The sequence below is a fragment of the Diaphorina citri genome, unplaced genomic scaffold, assembly GCF_000475195.1.
Source record: "Diaphorina citri unplaced genomic scaffold, Diaci psyllid genome assembly version 1.1 scaffold94, whole genome shotgun sequence".
NCBI classification, from domain to species: domain Eukaryota; kingdom Metazoa; phylum Arthropoda; class Insecta; order Hemiptera; family Psyllidae; genus Diaphorina; species Diaphorina citri.
In genome coordinates, this window is record NW_007377531.1 from 284715 (window position 1) to 303371 (window position 18657).

An 18657-nucleotide genomic window follows, 5' to 3' on the forward strand; every position below is an offset into this window, starting at 1 on the left:
GTAATTTTTAGCTAAATCCCCTTTAGGGGTGAGCTATTAATTTCTAACAAAAGTCACAACTTTGGGGTCGGGGTTGTGATTTTTGGGTCTCTACTTCACTAGGAAGCTATTCGCTATGAAAACTCGTTTTTCCTACTTAACCTGTTTTTTTTTCCAGTTTCTCCCATGGAAGAGGAAGACGAAGAGTTCACAGTTCAATCGGAAATATTTCAACCTGGCCGGAAAAAGTCCGTAGGATTGTTTGCTTTGCTATGCTGAAATTTGTTTGGACCCAACATTCTTCATTAAATATGATGTGTAGATTAGAACTTTCTATTAATTCTGTTTATTCTAATACAAATTGAAATCTTCCGCCCTGAATTTTAGTTTTATTTGTACAGCTATGGTGAAATTAGTTTGGACCCAACGTTCTTCATTAAATGATGTGTAGATTAGAACTTTCTATTAATTCTGTTTATTCTAATACAAATTGAAATCTTCCGCCCTGAATTTTAGTTTTATTTGTACTTCTGTAGCCTCGTGTGGCCTCGTTATTTCTGAGTTTACCTTTTTCAATCCCCAACTGGAAGCATCTAATAGGAACAAGAAACTACTGTTTGATGGCGATGGAGACTTGATATTGAAAAGGAACAATGTTACAACCATTCCTGAAAAATCCACCTGTTAGATTTTCTCATTGAAAATGTTCTTTCAAAGCAGCAGCAGTCATTAAACCTCTAAGGGAGTACTCTAAGGTGAGTATTTTTTTCTCAACTTGATTCTGGCAAATAAAAGTGTGTGTCCAAAGCTGGAATATTCCCTTCAGGGATGAGCTAAGATTAATTTTTCTTTGAAGTCATTTTTGGTTGAGGTTGTGTTTTTGAGTCACTTGAAAGCTATTTGCTATGAAAATTCAGTTCCCCCCTTTCAAACGGGAAAAACAACCAATGCTGCCTAAACCACCTGAATACAAATGGATTGAACTTTTCACATGCCCTCTGTCATTCTTGATAGAGTGATGTGCAAAGAGCAGTGAAAGCACTTCCTGAAAGTCCAAGATTGAAAGCAGCTGCTCTTGATTTAGCAATGACCCACCCACCATCAAATGTAGAACAAAAGGAACCCTTCTGTAGTGATTTGTGTGATTCTTCCCAGAAAAAAATTGGATAACCAAGTCATTTCAAAACTAAATAAAAGAAGAACATGATAAGGAATTATTCAGTAGTGAATTGTGTGAGCAGACCTAGGTCTTTAGATTTTTCCAGTGTGAGTGGCTGGCATAATGGACAATGTACAAAACATAGGTACCTACTCACTTTGTTCGTTTCATAAGTAGGTACATAATTGAAATGAACTCAAACACGAGTGTTGAGTGTTTTGACATCCTCTTGATTGATGATTGAATGACCCAGTACAATGTCAGGTGCCAGCACTACACAAGCTAGGTAGGGGAGTTCTAATTATAATCTCGAAACACTTTTCATTATCATGACCCGGGGATAAAGACAGCGATTTTTTTTTTTCAGTGGAGGAATAAAAATTAGAATAGAATAAAATGGGATCAGAATTGGGACTTATTTCTTGCAACTCCCGTTTGATTAAATAAATGTATTAAACTTTAAGTTTGATAGAGGGAATTGAAACTACCAAGGTTTTACCATTCCGAAATTGAAGAGAGAAGGAGGGCAGAATAGGAGAAAGACAGCTGTTCCGAGAACAAACCTTATCTGTTTAGGAGGCAGAAGATGCGCTAAGTTCCGAGCTACTGATATTTTATAATGTTTTCCAAACCTATTTAAAAAAATATATACATATAAAGTAATAACACTTAAATTGAAAAACAAAGCGAATTCACCACTGTTTTAGCATAACATTAGTTCAACGGTACCTATCTAATATAATTTTTATAATGTGAATTTTTGGGTACATTGTTCTATTATGATACAGGGCCTATATCAGATATTTTTTTATAGGAGGGTCGAACAAAGAAAATTGAGCAAAAAATTGCATAGGTATTGATCTTCTTCCGTAAACCTTAAAATTAAAATAGGATGCCTTGATGAAGAATACAACACTCTTAAGACGACCAGCTTTAAAAATTTGAATTTATTTATTTAGCGGAGAGAGTGCCAAGTTTCATCCAACTTATTTTTCTTTTAATTTTTTCCTTTCCGCCTAAAAGAATTGATGTTTTTTCGATTTTGATGAGTACCGAGCTCCGGAATACAAAAACCCGAGAAAACACCAAGGTTCAAACAGAAATTTTAAATTTTACCGCCACTCTTTTCCATCAGAACGATAGCAGCGCTCGAAGAACAGACGGAAATTTTTTGCACTACTCAGGTGCTCCGCGGGAATTTTTTACCTCTTTGGATTGTTCATTTTTGTAAACATTTCGTACCGCGAAAATTTGAATTTTCTTATCAGCAAAAAGATGTTTTTCTGGCTTTGGTGGATCTAGCACAGGGGAGCGTGTTGAGGACGAGATTTTTCGAGAAAAATCCCATGACAACAGTAGGGGGATGGGATTTTAGTTTTCATAAAACGTCCCTTTTCCCACCATAAATTCTTTGTTTATTTTTGATTTGACTTGTAATTTGTAATTTTATTTTTTGTTTCTCCTCAAGACCTCACAACTTTTGAAGAATTTGAAGTAAAATTTCGTTTTTCGTAGGTGCTTACCTAATAATTAGTTTTCTCAACCTCTTTTCTTTGTAGACTTTATTTTAACAGTTTTAACTTTTAACTCCTGTTACCTATAAATGTACATGTGAAGATTGTACTTTTTTAATGGACACATAATTTAAAATAGCCGGCCTTACAGTCTGTGGAATTCAGAAAGAATAACAATGTTATTTCCAACCATTCCTGAAAAATCCACCTGTAAGATTTTCTCATTGTAAATGTTCTTTTGAAGCAGCAGCAGTCATTAAACCAGTTTCTATTCTACCCACTTGTTTACTGTTGGAGTACTCTAAGGTGAGTTTTTTTTTCTCAACTTGATTCTGGCAAATAAAAGTGTGTGTCCAAAGCTGGAATATTCCCTTCAGGGATGAGCTAAGATTAATTTTTCTCCAAAGTCATTTTTGGTTGAGGTTGTGTTTTTGAGTCACTAGAAAGCTATTTGCTATGAAAAATCAGTTCCCCCCTTTCAAAAGGGGAAAAACAACCAATGCTGCCTAAACCACCTGAATACAAATGGATTGAACTTTTCACATGCCCTCTAAAATGTTCTTTTGAAGCAGCAGTCATTAAACCAGTTACTATTCTACCAACTTGTTTACTGTTGGAGTACTCTAAGGTGAGTTTTTTTTCTCAACTTGATTCTGGCAAATAAAAGTGTTTTTCCAAAGCTGGAATATTCCCTTCAGGGATGAGCTAAGATTAATTTTTCTTCAAAGTCATTTTTGGTTGAGGTTGTGTTTTTGAGTCACTAGAAAGCTATTTGCTATGAAAACTCAGTTCCCCCCTTTCAAAAGGGGAAAAACAACCAATGCTGCCTAAACCACCTGAATACAAATGGATTGAACTTTTCATATGCCCTCTGTCATTCTTGATAGAGTGATGTGCAAAGAGCAGATAAAGCACTTCCTGAAAGTCCAAGATTGAAAGCAGCTGCTCTTGATTTAGCAATGACCCACCCACCATCAAATGTAGAACAAAAGGAACCTGGATACCATCAGGATTAAACCTCACTCCACCATCTTGGAACTGGGTTCGGGTACGGGCGTGTCGTCAATAATTGCCTCCCTACATGCCAAACATGTTGTGTGTACAGGTAAATGAAGTTTAGAAGGGCACGTTTCGTACAATGGTAACGAGCTGGCTTGCCATGCAGATGGTAACAGGTTCGATGCCCACCATCTAAAAAAAAAAAAAAAAACCCTTTATTAAAGAATGGCCTACTCAAATTTTCATTTTTCCATGTTCTCTCACACATAGGGGAAGCAACAAAAATGTAAAGTTCATATTGGTTGGTGATTTATGATTTATGCTTCAAATAGGTCCCACTAATTATTCATTTTGAAATTCAGTCCTAAAAATAAAATTTTAGAGGGCGTGGGTTCAATCCCAGCCGAGGTATGGAATTTTATCCTCAATATAATTTGAGAATTTGACCACAATAGTTTGTTTTAATGGGCAATATAGCTGCTCTACCTAATGTTATAATTTTTATTGGTGCTTCTCTCATTATAACTAGATAATAACGAGTGTTTTATTCTTTATAAACATGGGAAAATAATTGTTGGTTTTTAAATTTGTTGAGTTTTTGAGTTTTTATTTGTGTGTAAATCTTGAGATGGTAGGAAGTGTATTTTTGTAGGTTCCTTTGTCGTGTAAAGTTCGAAACTTTTGAATACCTAGAGGTGGGTAATGGGTAATGTTACTCTCTATTACATACGAAAATAAACGTCGCGTTAGCCAGCCTAGGTTAGGTCGCACCCATCTTAGCTAATAGCTATAGGTCGCGGTTTTGATACTGAACAGATAAGGTTCGTTTCGTTCTCGGAACGTCTGGATTTTTCCTATCCTGTCCACCTCACTTTGATTGTGGGACGATAAGATCTCAATATTGGTACAGTTCTGTCTATCTATCAAACCATTCAAACCTCTTCAAAAAAATATAACAATAGTAATTTTTAGCTAAATCCCCTTTAGGGGTGAGCTATTAATTTCTAACGAAAGTCACAACTTTGGGGTCGGGGTTGTGATTTTTGGGTCACTACTTCACTAGGAAGCTATTCGCTATGAAAACTCGTTTTTCCTACTTAACCTGTTTTTTTCCAGTTTCTCCCATGGAAGAGGAAGACGAAGAGTTCACAGTTCAATCGGAAATATTTCAACCTGGCCGGAAAAAGTCCGTAGCCTCGTGTGGCCTCGTCATTTCTGAGTTTACCTTCTTCAATCCCCAACTGGAAGCATCTAATAGGAACAAGAAACTACTGTTTGATGGCGATGGAGACTTGATATTGAAAAGGAACAATGTTAGTCACTCTGTGGTGGCCATAGGTAAGTTTTGACAGTTTTTTCGATTTTATTTTCACTTATTTACAATAGATTAGGGCAACCTCCGTGGCCGAGTGGGTATCACACGAGGCTTGCACTCCGGAGCTCCCGGGTTCGATCCCCGGCGGGGTCGAAGTTTTTTCGGCTCAGTGCTTGGATTTCGGGCTGCACTCAGCCTCGTGAGGACAATTGAGTAGCTACTTTAATCAAGTAGCGACCAGTGGCGGCATTACCAGAGTAAAAAAGAAAAATGCCCGTAGCCTCGTGTGGCCTCGTCATTTCTGAGTTTACCTTCTTCAATCCCCAACTGGAAGCATCTAATAGGAACAAGAAACTACTGTTTGATGGCGATGGAGACTTGATATTGAAGAGGAACAATGTTAGTCACTCTGTCGTGGCCATAGGTAAGTTTTGACAGTTTTTTCGATTTTATTTTCACTTATTTACAATAGATTAGGGCAACCTCCGTGGCCGAGTGGGTATCACACGAGGCTTGCACTCCGGAGCTCCCGGGTTCGATCCCCGGCGGGGTCGAAGTTTTTTCGGCTCAGTGCTTGGATTTCGGGCTGCACTCAGCCTCGTGAGGACAATTGAGTAGCTACTTTAATCAAGTAGCGACCAGTGGCGGCATTACCAGAGTAAAAAAGAAAAATTATTGACATGACAGAAATAGTCAGAAAGAAACAGAAGGAGGCTCTTAGTAATGCTGTGATATCGACACAAAAAATGTGAAGAAGTTCTCAGCTTCACCACAAATAGATCATGATTTAGATTTTTTTATTTATATTTTAACTTGTAATAATTTACTTTTTCCTGAATTATTACAGAGCATCAAGCGAGAACCACTTTAGACTCCGTAGGTTTACAAGTATGGCGTGGTGCCCTACTCCTATGCGACCTCATGTTGGATACAATCAGGATTAAACCTCACTCCACCATCTTAGGAAGAAAAAATATTGACATGACAGAAATAGTCAGAAAGAAACAGAAGGAGGCTCTTAGTAATGCTGTGATATCCACACAAAAAATGTGAAGAAGTTCTCAGCTTCACCACAAATAGATCATGATTTAGATTTTTTTATTTAGAATTCATTCCACATTAGTAATGCTGTGATATCCACACAAAAAATGTGAAGAAGTTCTCAGCTTCACCACAAATAGATCATGATTTAGATTTTTTTATTTAGATTTTAACTTGTAATAATTTACTTTTTCCTGATTAATTACAGAGCATCAAGCGAGAACCACTTTAGACTCAGTAGGTTTACAAGTATGGCGTGGTGCCCTACTCCTATGCGACCTCATGCTGGATACCATCAGGATTAAACCTCACTCCACCATCTTGGAACTGGGTTCGGGTACGGGCGTGTCGTCAATAATTGCCTCCCTACATGCCAAACATGTTGTGTGTACAGGTAAATGAAGTTTAGAAGGGCACGGTTCGTACAATGGTAACGCGCTGGCTTGCCATGCAGATGGAAACAGGTTCGATGCCCACCATATATATATATATATATAAAAACCCTTTATTAAAGTTCGTTTACAAATATTTCAACGAGTTACTTTCTGGTGTTCTCGTGTTGACCCAGCATCTAAATGGGAAGTACATTCTCATCTCGCCCATCTGATGAGGAACATACCACGGGCTGGACATGCTATAACACAGATTCGTAAAATGCAATGTAGATGTTTCATCGTTACATAAGGAGAAAGGTGGAAAATCCATTAGAAAAGAAAATTCAACCCTTTTTCCTAAAATAACTTCTTTTTTAAAAAGAGGTTTGATACAGGAAACTGTAACTGCTAAGGTCCTATCGTCCCGAAATCATCATCTCGCCCATCTGATGAGGAACATACCACGGGCTGGACATGCTATAACACAGATCCGTAAAATGCAATGTAGATGTTTCATCGTTACATAAGGAGAAAGGTGGAAAACCCATTAGAAAAGAAAACTCAACCCTTTTTCCTAAAATAACTTCTTTTTTAAAAAGAGGTTTGATACAGGAAACTGTAACTGCTAAGGTCCTATCGTCCCGAAATCGAAGAAAGAAGGAAGACAGGATAGGAGAAAGCCGAGAACGAACCTTATTCGTTCAGGATAAAATTCGCCCCGGGCGGGAATCGTACCCGCGCCCTAGCGCTTACAACCAAGCTAACTAGGCTGGCGTTTCTGGCTAAATCATGAGTTCTATTCTATTGCAGACATCAATATAAACGGACTCCTGGATCAGATCCGACGTAACATTTGTCTCAACCAAGATATCATCCGGTGTCCTATCGCGGTTCATGAACTCGACTTCTATACCAAGGGTCTGGGTTCACCCGAGCCTATTGCAGACATCAATATAAACGGACTCCTGGATCAGATCCGACGCAACATTTGTCTCAACCAAGATATCATCCGGTGTCCTATCGCGGTTCATGAACTCGACTTCTATACCAAGGGTCTGGGTTCACCCGAGCTACGCGACTATTATTCCAAGGTCAATGTAGTCATTGCTGCAGATGGTAAGGGTTTTTTCTTCTTGTGCTTGTTACTTAAAAGCAGAGGGAACCATTTGAAGAACTGTCAGCTAGTTAGGCTGGTTCGGGTTAGCTGCTCTCCTTCCTGTTTATAGTCCCACAGCCAAACGCTAGTCTACTCGTTTTTTAACGTACCCTAACCTAATTCTCATTGGTATGATTAATTGTTCACAGTGGTATATGATGATGACCTAACAGATGCTTTCGTTTCCACTCTAGAATATATTCTCAGTATTCCACCTAGGAAAACAGCGTACATAGCTCTGGAAAAGAGGTGAGCTTTTCCACTCTAGAATATATTCTCAGTATTCCACCTAGGAAAACAGCGTACATAGCTCTGGAAAAGAGGTGAGCTTGTTTTGATTATATTATTATTAATTTTTTCCAGAGGTTTGAAAAAGGGATCTGTAACTGCTTAGGACTTATCCGACTTATCGTCCCGAAATCGAATAGAGAAGGAAGACAGGATACCGACTTATCGTCCCGAAATCGACTAGAGAAGGAAGACAGGATAGGAGAAAGTCAGCCGTTTCGAGAACGAACACGATCCCATCAGGATAAAATCCACCCCGGGCGGTAATCGAACTTGCGGCCTATTCAACACCGGAAAATCCAAAATATCCCTCTTTTTACTATGTTACCAATATGTATATAGATAACCTAAAGAGAAAGCCAGCCGTTCCGAGAAGGAACACTATCCCATCAGGATAAAATGCACCCCGGGCGGTAATCGAACTTGCGGCCTATTCAACACCGGAAAATCCAAAATATCCCTCTTTTTACTATGTTACATATAGATAACCTAAACAAGGTAATGAGAAAGTATTGCATTTTTACTTTTTTGCCAATATGTATATGTATGTTGCCAATATGTATAAGGAACAAGAACTTAAACAAATGAGAACGTAATGCAATCGGTCCAAATTTTTCATTTCATAGGTAGGTAATCATGTTGAAGGTTAGGTCCTCAGAGATGAGCACAATAAACTCTCATTACCTGCTCTCACGTGAGATTGCCAAGTCCTTTGTACCTACGTAGGTAGTGTTTACATAAAGTGGAACTTTGAGCAGGGATGTTTGGTGTGTGGAGATCATATTATTCATATTATTCTTCTCGATCGAAATAAATGTGCCAGCCTACTTAGCTTAGTTGGTAGTGCGTCTGCCTTGTCAACATCCGTGGTCGAGAGCACACTAGGCTTGCACGCCGGTGGTCCCGGGTTCGATTCCTGGCGGGGTCGAAGTTTTTCGGCTCTGTGCTCGGAGTGCGCTCAGCCTCGTGAGGACAATTGAGTAGCTACTTTAATCGAGTAGCGACCAGTGGCGGCATTACCAGTGTAAATTGATGATACGAGTAGATGAAAATAGTGAATGAGAAAGGAGGCACTTAGTAAATGCTGTGATACCTACAAAAGTTGTGAAAAAGCTCTTTGCTTTACCACAAAGATTCATGATTTGATTTTATAAGTACCATTCTAATTTGATATTATTTGTCTTGTTGTTTCACAGTGGTATATGATGATGACCTGACAGATGCTTTCGTCTCCACTCTAGAATATATTCTCAGTATTCCACCTAGGAAAACAGCGTACATAGCTCTGGAAAAGAGGTGAGCTCGTTTTGATTATATTTTTATTAATTTTTTCCAGAGGTTTGATAGAGGGATCTGTAACTGCTTAGGACTTATCGTCCCGAAATCGAATAAAGAAGGAAGACAGGATAGGAGAAAGCCAGCCGTTTCGAGAACGAACACTATCCATCAGGATAAAATCCACCCCGGGCGGTAATCGAACTTGCGGCCTATTCAACACCGGGAAATCCAAAATATCCCTCTTTTTACTATGTTACCAATATGTATATAGGTAACCTAAACAAGGTAATGAGAAAGTATTGCATTTTTACTAATATGTTGTATATGTATATGTATGTTGCCAATATGTATAAGGAACAAGAACTTAAACAAATGAGAACGTAATGCAATCGGTCCAAATTTTTCATTTCAGGTACGTGTTCACCCTGACAGATCTCAACACCGTGGCACCATGCTACGAACATTTCGTCAATAAAATCACCTCCTCATCTTACGGGTGGGTATGTGAACTTATTCCCATGTCAGATATACGACAGAGGCTGCAGTACGAGCGTCTGCCTCAGCTAGTTATGTGGAAGATTAAAGCCAGCAAGTAATCTTCTCTGAAAAATAAGTAATCTTCTCTGAAAGATAAGTAATCTTCTATTGAATATTAAAGCCAACAAGTAATCTTCTATGGAAGAATAAAACCAGCAAGCAGCAAGTAATCTTCAGTGGAAGATAAGTGATCTTCTCTGAAAGATAATTAATCTTCTGTGGAAGATTAAAGTCAGCAAGTAATCTTCTGTGGAAGATTAAAGTCAGCAAGTAATTTTCTGTGGAAGATTAAAACCAGCAAGTAAGCTTTTGACGAAGATTAAAGCCAGCAAATAATCTTCTGTGATTAATATTCTTCATTTACTGACGAAAATGGAATAAATCTAAAGGAAGAAAATAGTACAAAACGAATTAACCAAAAGAAGAGGGAGGGAAGAAAGATGAAAATTAAACGTGGTAAAAAAAGGTAAAATACTGATACATTAGGAATACATATTAATGAAAGAAAAAAATATAATAACAGGAGTAAACGAATATTAATAGCAGTAAAATAATGCAGATCAATTATTTCAAACAATACTATAAAACATTTCGGTGATGCCTGAAGGTAAAAGAAAATACTGATACATTAGGAATACATATTAATGAAAGAAAAAAATATAGTAACAGGAGTAAACGAATATTAATAGCAGTAAAATAATGCAGATCAATTATTTCAAACAATACTATAAAACATTTCGGTGATGCCTGAGGATGAAAATCTTTAATAAAAGAAAAAGAAGGAAAAAACTATGTGGTTAAATTTTCAAAAAAGAGGGCAGAAAAAAAAGTCAAATTATTTATCAGTGAGGATAAAATTTTATCTCTCGGCTGGGATCGAACCCACGTCCTCCCATTTACCAGGCGAGCGTTCTGACCACTACGCCACCGTGTCAGACTCTTAATTTTTATTCAGATACTTCATATACATACCTACTTTAAAGGTTCTTTACAGTTCATTAACAAGGATGGCTATTGAAGATCCTTATTAAAGGGACTTCTTGAACGAAGACTTGAGTGAGAATAATTTATCAGGACATGAGACACACTATAGGACTGCCTGGAAGGGACTGACAAGAAAGGCCGACCCTATTTAAATACGAAAAAAAAGGGTTAGGAAGAAGAAGAAGATTAAAGGTACTTTTCAGTCTTAGCACGATTTTCTGTCCACCAGCTTTCAGCAGATGAGAACTTTCATCCTCAGACATCACACACCAAAAAATCTTAAGTCAGACTCTTAATTTTTATTCAGATACTTCATATACATACCTACTTTAAAGGTTCTTTACAGTCCATTAACAAGGATGGCTATTGAAGATCCTTATTAAAGGGAATTCTTGAACGAAGACTTGAGTGAGAATATTTATCAGGACATGAGACACACTATAGGACTGCCTGGAAGGGACTGGCAAGAAAGGCCGACCCTATTTAAATACGAAAAAAAAGGTTAGGAAGAAGAAGAAGAAGAAGAAGAAGAAGAAGAAGATTAAAGGGACTTTTCAGTCTTAGCACGATTTTCTGTCCACCAGCTTTCAGCAGATGAGAACTTTCATCCTCAGACATCACACACCAAAAAATCTTAATAAAGGTTACAATCTATTTTTCTTTGATTTACTTTTCTTCTTAAACTAATTTTAATTATAAATTCATTATACTTACACAATACTTACGAGAAAATCTTACTTGCACACCCACCGAGTTAGACTCTTAATACCTATTCAGATACCTAATAGGAGTTCTTTTTAGTCCTTTAACAATAAGGATAGCCATTGAAGATCCTTGTTAAAGGAACTTCTTGAAGACTTGAATGAGAATTAGAAGAATTTATCAGGACATGAGACTTGAGGTACACAATAGGGCAGCCTGGAAGGAACTGACAAGAAAGGCCCACCCTATATAAATGGGGGGAAATGGCTAAGAAGAAAATTATAGGGGCATAGAAACGCCGACCCTATTAAAATAGAAAAAAAGGGCTAAGACGAAAATCAAAGGAACTTTTCAGTCTCAGCAAGATTTCCTGTCCCTCAGCAAGTAAGAGTTTTCATCCTCAACCATCACAGACCAAAAAATCTTAATAAAGGTTACAATCTATTTATCTTTGATTTACTTTTCTTCTTAAACTAATTTTAATTATAAATTCATTATACTTACACAATACTTACGAGAAAATCTTACTTGCACACACACAACAATTTGTAACAAAAAATTCATTCAAAGACTATAATATAATACAAAAGATTTAACAACTTAAGAGAAGACGAAGGGTACAAAAATTGACTTCTTGCTACGCGCTACAGTGAAAATATTCGAGGTCCAAGTTATGTGGAAAATAGAAGTTATGTGGAAAATGACACTTCTTCGACCTCAGTTAGGATATGAGTATTTGAAATTTCATGAAAACCAGTAAATAGTACCTATGGTTGAAGACACAGGGTCTCTTTAGTACCTAACGTAAAAGACACGGGGCCTTTAAAGTACCTAAGGTAAAAGACAAGGGGCTGTTGTAGTACCTAAGGTAAAAATTTTACACTGAGCCCCCACTTAGCCTTTATAGCAGAAACTGGGAGCCTCCTGCATAATCCCGTGATGTTAGACATACTATGAGAGTATTAAGATGTCTTATGGACATGCTACGACACAGGCAATGAGAAAATAGCTGCCGGACGAATTGAAAATATGGACTAAATATTGGTTCATTTTATCCTAAAAAGTAGGATGAAAATATTTGAGGTCCAAAGGTAGAGGTTATGTGGGAAATGACACTTCTTTGACCTCAGTTAGGATATGAGTATTTGAAATTTCATGAAAACCAGTTAATAGTACCTATGGTTAAAGACACAGGGCCTCTTTAGTACCTAACGTAAAAGACACGGGGCCTTTAAAGTACCTAAGGTAAAAGAGTAACTAAGGTAAAAGACAAGGGGCCTTTGTAGTACCTAAGGTAAAAATTTTACACTGGGCCCCCACTTAGCCTTTATAGCAGAAACTGGGAGCCTCCTGCATAATCCCGTGATGTTAGACATACTATGAGACTATTAAGACATCTTATGGATATGCTACGACACAGGCAATGAGAAAATAGCTGCCGGACGAATTGAAAATATGGACTAAATATTGGTTCATTTTATCCTAAAAAGTAGGCCTTTTTTCAGGTTGAAGGGAGGAAATTTGGCTTTTTTCTTCAAGAAGAAGAGAAAAAAAGAAGACTGGAACAAAATTCTACTCTAGAATTAAATTAGTCATAGAAAGTTAGAGACAAAGTGAGAGAGAGAGAGCTTAGAAAAGAAATAGGATGGAAAACCTAAAAAAAAAAAAAAAATCAATTATCTTGTTTCGCAAAGCAAAAATGTAGAATACTGTTCGAAGTTCTTCTTCACAAAAAAAGGGATAAATTTTATTTTTTTCTACCTTAGCCAGCGACAAAAGCACAATGCACCAGTTCCCTGGATCACTGAAGTTAAACAACATCGCGCGTGATTGGTATCCTGACGGGTGACCATCTAGCTTTTCCCGGTCCTTGACCTGAAGAAAATGCTGCCAGAAAATAGATGCCTACCAGGAATATTCAGCATTCATTTCTAAATTTCTACTCGGCAGAAATTCCGCTGACGAAGAAATCCTAGGAATTCCACAAGAGGGAGAGAATTTCAGATAGAAATTCTGCTGAATCGAGATGATATCTGCCGGGAATTCCGGTAGAGGGAGAGAAATTCAGCTAGAGGGAGCAATCATCATCGGAATCAGCATAATCACCACTATCATCACTGGATAGAGATTAGAGATCCTCTCCCCATACCTCCCTCATATTCCCCTATACCATTGATACCAGGGCTGGGAATTCAGCTAGAGGGAGAGAAACTCAGCTAGGAATTTAGCTAGAGGGAGCAATCATCATCGGAATCAGCATAATCCCCACTGTCATCACTGGATAGAGACCCTCCCGCCATACCTCCCTCATATTCTATACCGTTGATACCAGGGGCGGACTTGATGTGTGAGGTTTGCTGACGATTCCAGTAGAGGATTTGATCAAGGTTGGGAGAGAGCAGGTCTGGCTCCTGATCCATGTACCTGGGAACAAACGGGAAGAATAGAATAGAATATACCCTGTAGAATAGAATATACCTTGTTTCTTCTGTAAGAATAGAATAGATTCTATACACTTTTGTACATTGAATGACAATGGGATATTGTATAAGATTTTTGAATAACAAAGGTTTTTTAAGCTGGACTACAAAGACAAAGTACAAAAATCTGGTGTGAACATCACACGACTTTCTATTACATAACAAAGGTTTTTTAAGCTGGACTACAAAGACAAAGTACAAAAATCTGGTGTGAACATCACACGACTTTCTATTACATTTGCGGAATACGTAGGTATGTATTTGAAAAAAAAAGTGAAAATTTTTCCAAGTCCCAAGCCGCCTATATGGCGTCCGATTTTCGGGTGTAATAAGGGATCATTTTAAACTGTCTAAAAATTGAACATTGAACAAAAATCGACCGCCTGCGGTCTGTACGTGACGTACGTACAGACCATGGGCTAAAAACCACTTTTTTGACATCAGGGGATCCCGAAACGGATATTTCCAACCATTTCCCGATTTTGAAAATTTGGACCGATTGCAATACTTTCATTACTAGTATAGCTCGCTATACTGTAGTAAGAGAAAGTAAAAATTCTATATGCTTATAGTATGCTAGGAGCATTCACAAGTTGGAACACACGAAGCATTAGAGGACGCACTCAAATAAACTCAAACTTGAATCATTACAAGAGAAAGTAAAAATTGGCTATACTTATAGTATGCTAGGAGCATTCACAAGTTGGAACACACGAAGCATTAGACCATTAGAGGACGCACTCAAATAAACTCAAACTTGAATCATTACAAGTTACAAGCGAAAATAATGAAAATTAAAGTATGCATTGAATTTATTCTTTAAATAAATAAAATAAAATAAACATAAAATAAGATATGAAAAATTAACTTTCCTCCAAAAAGGTGGGGGAAATACTGATATTTGCTTCGAAAGGTAAAAGGCTGAAAAAAAAAACAGCATTCTAAAGCGGGCTTGTGACGAGACTAAAACAAAAGGCAAAATAAGGGGGGTATGAGACAAAAATTGCATAACAAAACAGAATGGGGGACAAGGGGAGTTTATTTTGTACAAAATGAGGAAAACAACACAACAGAAGCGACGGGGTCTTCAAGTGGGACTCAAAAATAATAATGAACGATTCTGAATTACGAAAGAAACAGAAAATTAGGACTTCAAATCAGCTTAAACACAAGTATTACTCTCCTTTTCCTTTTTTAAGTAAGTCACATTCAAATCTCGAAAGTGAAGAGAGAAGGAAAACAGGATAGGAGAAAGCCAACCGTTCCCAGAAAAAACTTTATCTGTTCAGGATAAAATACGCCCCAGACGGGAATCAAACCCGCAACCTAGAGCTTATAAGGCAGACGCGACACCCTCCAAGCTAACTAGGCTAGATTAGACATAATTGGCATTCTAAACAAATCCCGATTTTTCCACTTACTATTTGAGAACCATGAAAAGGTAGTTTATCAGTTGAACTAGTTTTTGGTCTGAAAATTACTGCTCTAAGTGTGAAATTAGATGAAAAATTCATGTAGAATTTATTCATTCACTTCTTTCGTAATTCAACGGGTACACATGCAAATTCTATAAAAACAAAATAAGAAGCAAGGGTTTTTGGAGGGTGGGTAGGCTTGCAAAAATAAACAGACTGGATTCAAATGCTCATTTTCACTTACCACCCCAGCTGTTTCTAATCTACACTAACTGTCACTGAGCTCTCTGCAAGGAAAACGGAAGAGAACACAATAGAATATGTAACTAGGTACTTTGTTCATATTGCCCTGTTTATACTGTACCCGGAAGAGTCGGACATTCACGTTTCAATCTACCTGACAAACAGACGGGCTCAAGGACTAAAAACATATCGCACCCTCAGAATTACAATTATGGTGATATTATGTCGAAAAACTCGATTTTTGTTTTATTACCTTATCTTGTTAAGCAGAATTAGATCTTTCGATTGGTCTAGGAATTATATCTCTACGACCTACCGTTCCCGAGATCGCAATAGTGATCTTATACCGTCTAGCTATTTCATATATCTCTATCTTAAACTGTCTCGCTATTTCTCAAAAAGTTGGTGTTTTAGACATAGGTATCACCATATAATTCTGAGAGTGCGATATATCTAAACTTATTATACGTTCACGATTGAAAGATTTTATCCAAGGGGGTCTCGAAGAAAAAGTTTAGTTTCAAATAGAACAACTCTTGAAGTTGATTTTTTTAAATGAAATATTGGATGAATATTACAAAAACTCTTGAAATTTCAAGCCTAATCGACGTATCCACTGCGCCATATTTCCAACATGACGCTCCAGAAAAGCTTAACTTATAACAGCCTCGTTGGGATAGTAATTATCCCAAACAATTATTGAGACCTAAAGGAAGTACCTATATTACTTGCTCTTTATATGGAACTCTATCTTATACTGTCTGGCTATTTCTCAAAAGTTGGTGTTTTAGACATAGGTATCACCATATAATTCTGAGAGTGCGATATATCTAAACTTATTATACGTTCATGATTGAAAGATTTTATCCAAGGGGGTCTCATAGAAAAAGTTTAATTTCGAACAGAACAACTCTTGAAGTTAATTTTTTTTAAATGAAATATTGGATGAATATTACAAAAACTCTTGAAATTTCAAGCCTAATCGACGTATCCACTGCGCCATATTTCTAACATGACGCTCCAGAAAAGCTTAACTTATAACAGTTATAACAGCCTCGTTGGGATAGTAATTATCCCAAACAATTATTGAGACCTAAAGGAAGTACCTATATTACTTGCTCTTTATATGGAAATGGATTAGGTACATACCTATACTCATACTCATGACAGTTGGAAAATTTAGTAAGTTATTACGTTATTGGAAATATGTTAGGAACTTTAACTTACATCATATCGTCCTGGTTATCATTACCACCTTCTTCTACAACCAGCATATCGTACTCTTCCGATGCAAACCGGTCCCAATCACTCATCTGGGAAAACAGAACATGGATTTTATGAATAGTATTTATTATGTTGTTGTAGCTGAGATAGCAAAGGACATCCACTTGTAAATTTGGAGCCAAAATCAAATGTCAGTCCAAAGCAATCTGGGGTAGTTAGGGCTGATTAAGAGGCTGACGAAAAACGCTGACCCGGTCTGTACACGGAAAGAAAGCGAAGAAGACTGTTTCTGCACCGAGGGGGGGTTGATGGTCTCTAGGCAAAATTACTTGGCCCATTACAAACTGCAGTCAACCATCATGAGGACCTGTTCTTTTCCTTTGAACATCAAAGCATGATAAATCCTTTGTAACCTCCAGCTAGCCAGGCTGGTTAGGGTTTGGCTGCTCTGATCCCTATTTATAGTCCCACAGCAAGACATTAGTTTGCTCCCTGTGTAAGGTCTCCTAGCCAGAGCAATGATCATTGTATCGGGGAGTCATAGACCTGAGAATTAAGAACACCCCGATGTTGCCTGATTTTCCGTATAAATTGTCAAGTCGTCTATTAAAGGAGCATTTGCATAGACCATAGATACATTAGAATAAAATAGAATATACCAGAATGAGACAGAAAAGTTTATACTACTAGAATGAGCCTGAAAAGTCCCTTTACCTTCGCAGTTAGAACTCCAAAAGTTGTCTGCCTATTTCCCGAAGTCCTGTTTGAGATTTTTTCCAACCACAGAGGATCGAACCCAGGACCCTACTCACCTCACTATCATCATCTCGTTGCGAGGCAAATGGATCTCTCTGCTCATGATCTAAATATTTCTCCAGGTTGAAGAACGTATCGAAGAATATCCGTGTCATTTTGCATCGCTTCAGATCCTGCAGAGAAATCTTTTAAGAGAAGACGAAGGGTACAAAAATTGACTTCTTGCTACGCGCTACAGTGAAAATATTCGAGGTCCAAAGGTAGAAGTTATGTGGAAAATGACACTTCTTCGACCTCAGTTAGGATATGAGTATTTGAAATTTCATGAAAACCAGTAAATAGTACCTATGGTTAAAGACACAGGGCCTCTTTAGTACCTAACGTAAAAGACACGGGGCCTTTAAAGTACCTAAGGTAAAAGAGTAAGAGAAATCTTGCCGGGAACCTCTGGCTTAATCATATCCAGCATCTGTAATAGAAAATTAAAATCAATATATGGGAATGCAGCTTCTGTTTGACGTGCCCTTCCAGCAAAAGAAAACTTGGAAGGGTTTATTTTTATTTCATTTTTTCCGGTTAGGCGCTTTAAAATATATGTATAAATAAATAATCCTTATTTGCCAGCCTAGTTAGCTTGGTTGGTAGCGCGTCTGCCTTGTAAGCGCTAGGTCGCGGATTCCATTCCCACCGGGGGCGGGTTTTATACGCAACAGATAAGGGTCGTTCTCGGAACGGCTGGCTTTCTCCTGGTATGTCTTCCTTCTCTCTTCCCATTTATTGCAAATAGCCCTAAAGGATATGTTAAGTTTCTCTCTTCGATTTCGGGACGACAGGATATTTTGGGTTCAATGTTCTCCATCGACAAAAAAAAAAAAAAAAAAAAAAAAAAAAAAAAATATATACAATAAGGGATCGTTCAAAATGTTCAAAATCTGAACTTTTTTTCCCGAGCCTGTCATATCATATAAAGTACTACGGGATGGGCATGTTAGGACAAAGAAGACCACACGAATCTTTAGTAGAAGACGTTTTTTTTTCACTACGAAATAAAAGAAAAGGCTGCCAAATGTCGGCTAGGCATCGAACCCCCTAACTCCTGTTCATAAGACCACTTACCTGACACAAACAGTCTTCAAACGGTAGACATTCTATGCCGATAGCATCCATTCTCTGTAGTTGTTCATCGTAGAAATATTCCAATTCATACATAGAT

The 18657-nt window shown here is 37.6% G+C and overlaps 2 protein-coding genes across 7 annotated transcripts; one reads left to right on the forward strand and one right to left on the reverse strand.

Annotated features, from left to right (window-relative positions):
- Positions 1-157: 157 nt before the first annotated feature.
- LOC103524344 (methyltransferase-like protein 22) lies at positions 158-10028 on the forward strand. 6 transcript variants are annotated; one of them, XM_026833455.1, is made up of 7 exons: positions 2689-2879; positions 3205-3280; positions 4768-4989; positions 6216-6401; positions 7327-7497; positions 9022-9121; positions 9516-10028. In XM_026833455.1, the coding sequence occupies exons 3-7, from the start codon at positions 4776-4778 to the stop codon at positions 9697-9699; spliced, it is 855 nt and encodes a 284-aa protein (XP_026689256.1). In that variant the 5' UTR covers positions 2689-2879; positions 3205-3280; positions 4768-4775; the 3' UTR covers positions 9700-10028. The 6 variants fall into 6 exon arrangements, with proteins under 6 accessions (XP_026689257.1, XP_026689254.1, XP_026689259.1 ...); XM_026833456.1 differs by lacking the exons at positions 2689-2879; positions 3205-3280; positions 4768-4989; positions 9022-9121 and adding exons at positions 158-235; positions 5247-5390; positions 7687-7786; XM_026833453.1 differs by lacking the exons at positions 2689-2879; positions 3205-3280; positions 4768-4989 and adding exons at positions 158-235; positions 5247-5390.
- Positions 10029-12783: 2755 nt separating this feature from the next.
- Positions 12784-18653, reverse strand: LOC113473931 (serine/threonine-protein phosphatase 2A regulatory subunit B'' subunit beta-like). Its single transcript, XM_026833459.1, has 5 exons — positions 18561-18653; positions 17878-17913; positions 17501-17629; positions 16692-16777; positions 12784-13750 (listed from the first exon to the last, which is right to left on the reverse strand). Exons 1-5 carry the CDS (start codon positions 18651-18653, stop codon positions 13555-13557), a joined length of 540 nt encoding a protein of 179 aa, XP_026689260.1. The 3' UTR covers positions 12784-13554.
- Between the last annotated feature and the right edge of the window lie 4 nt (positions 18654-18657).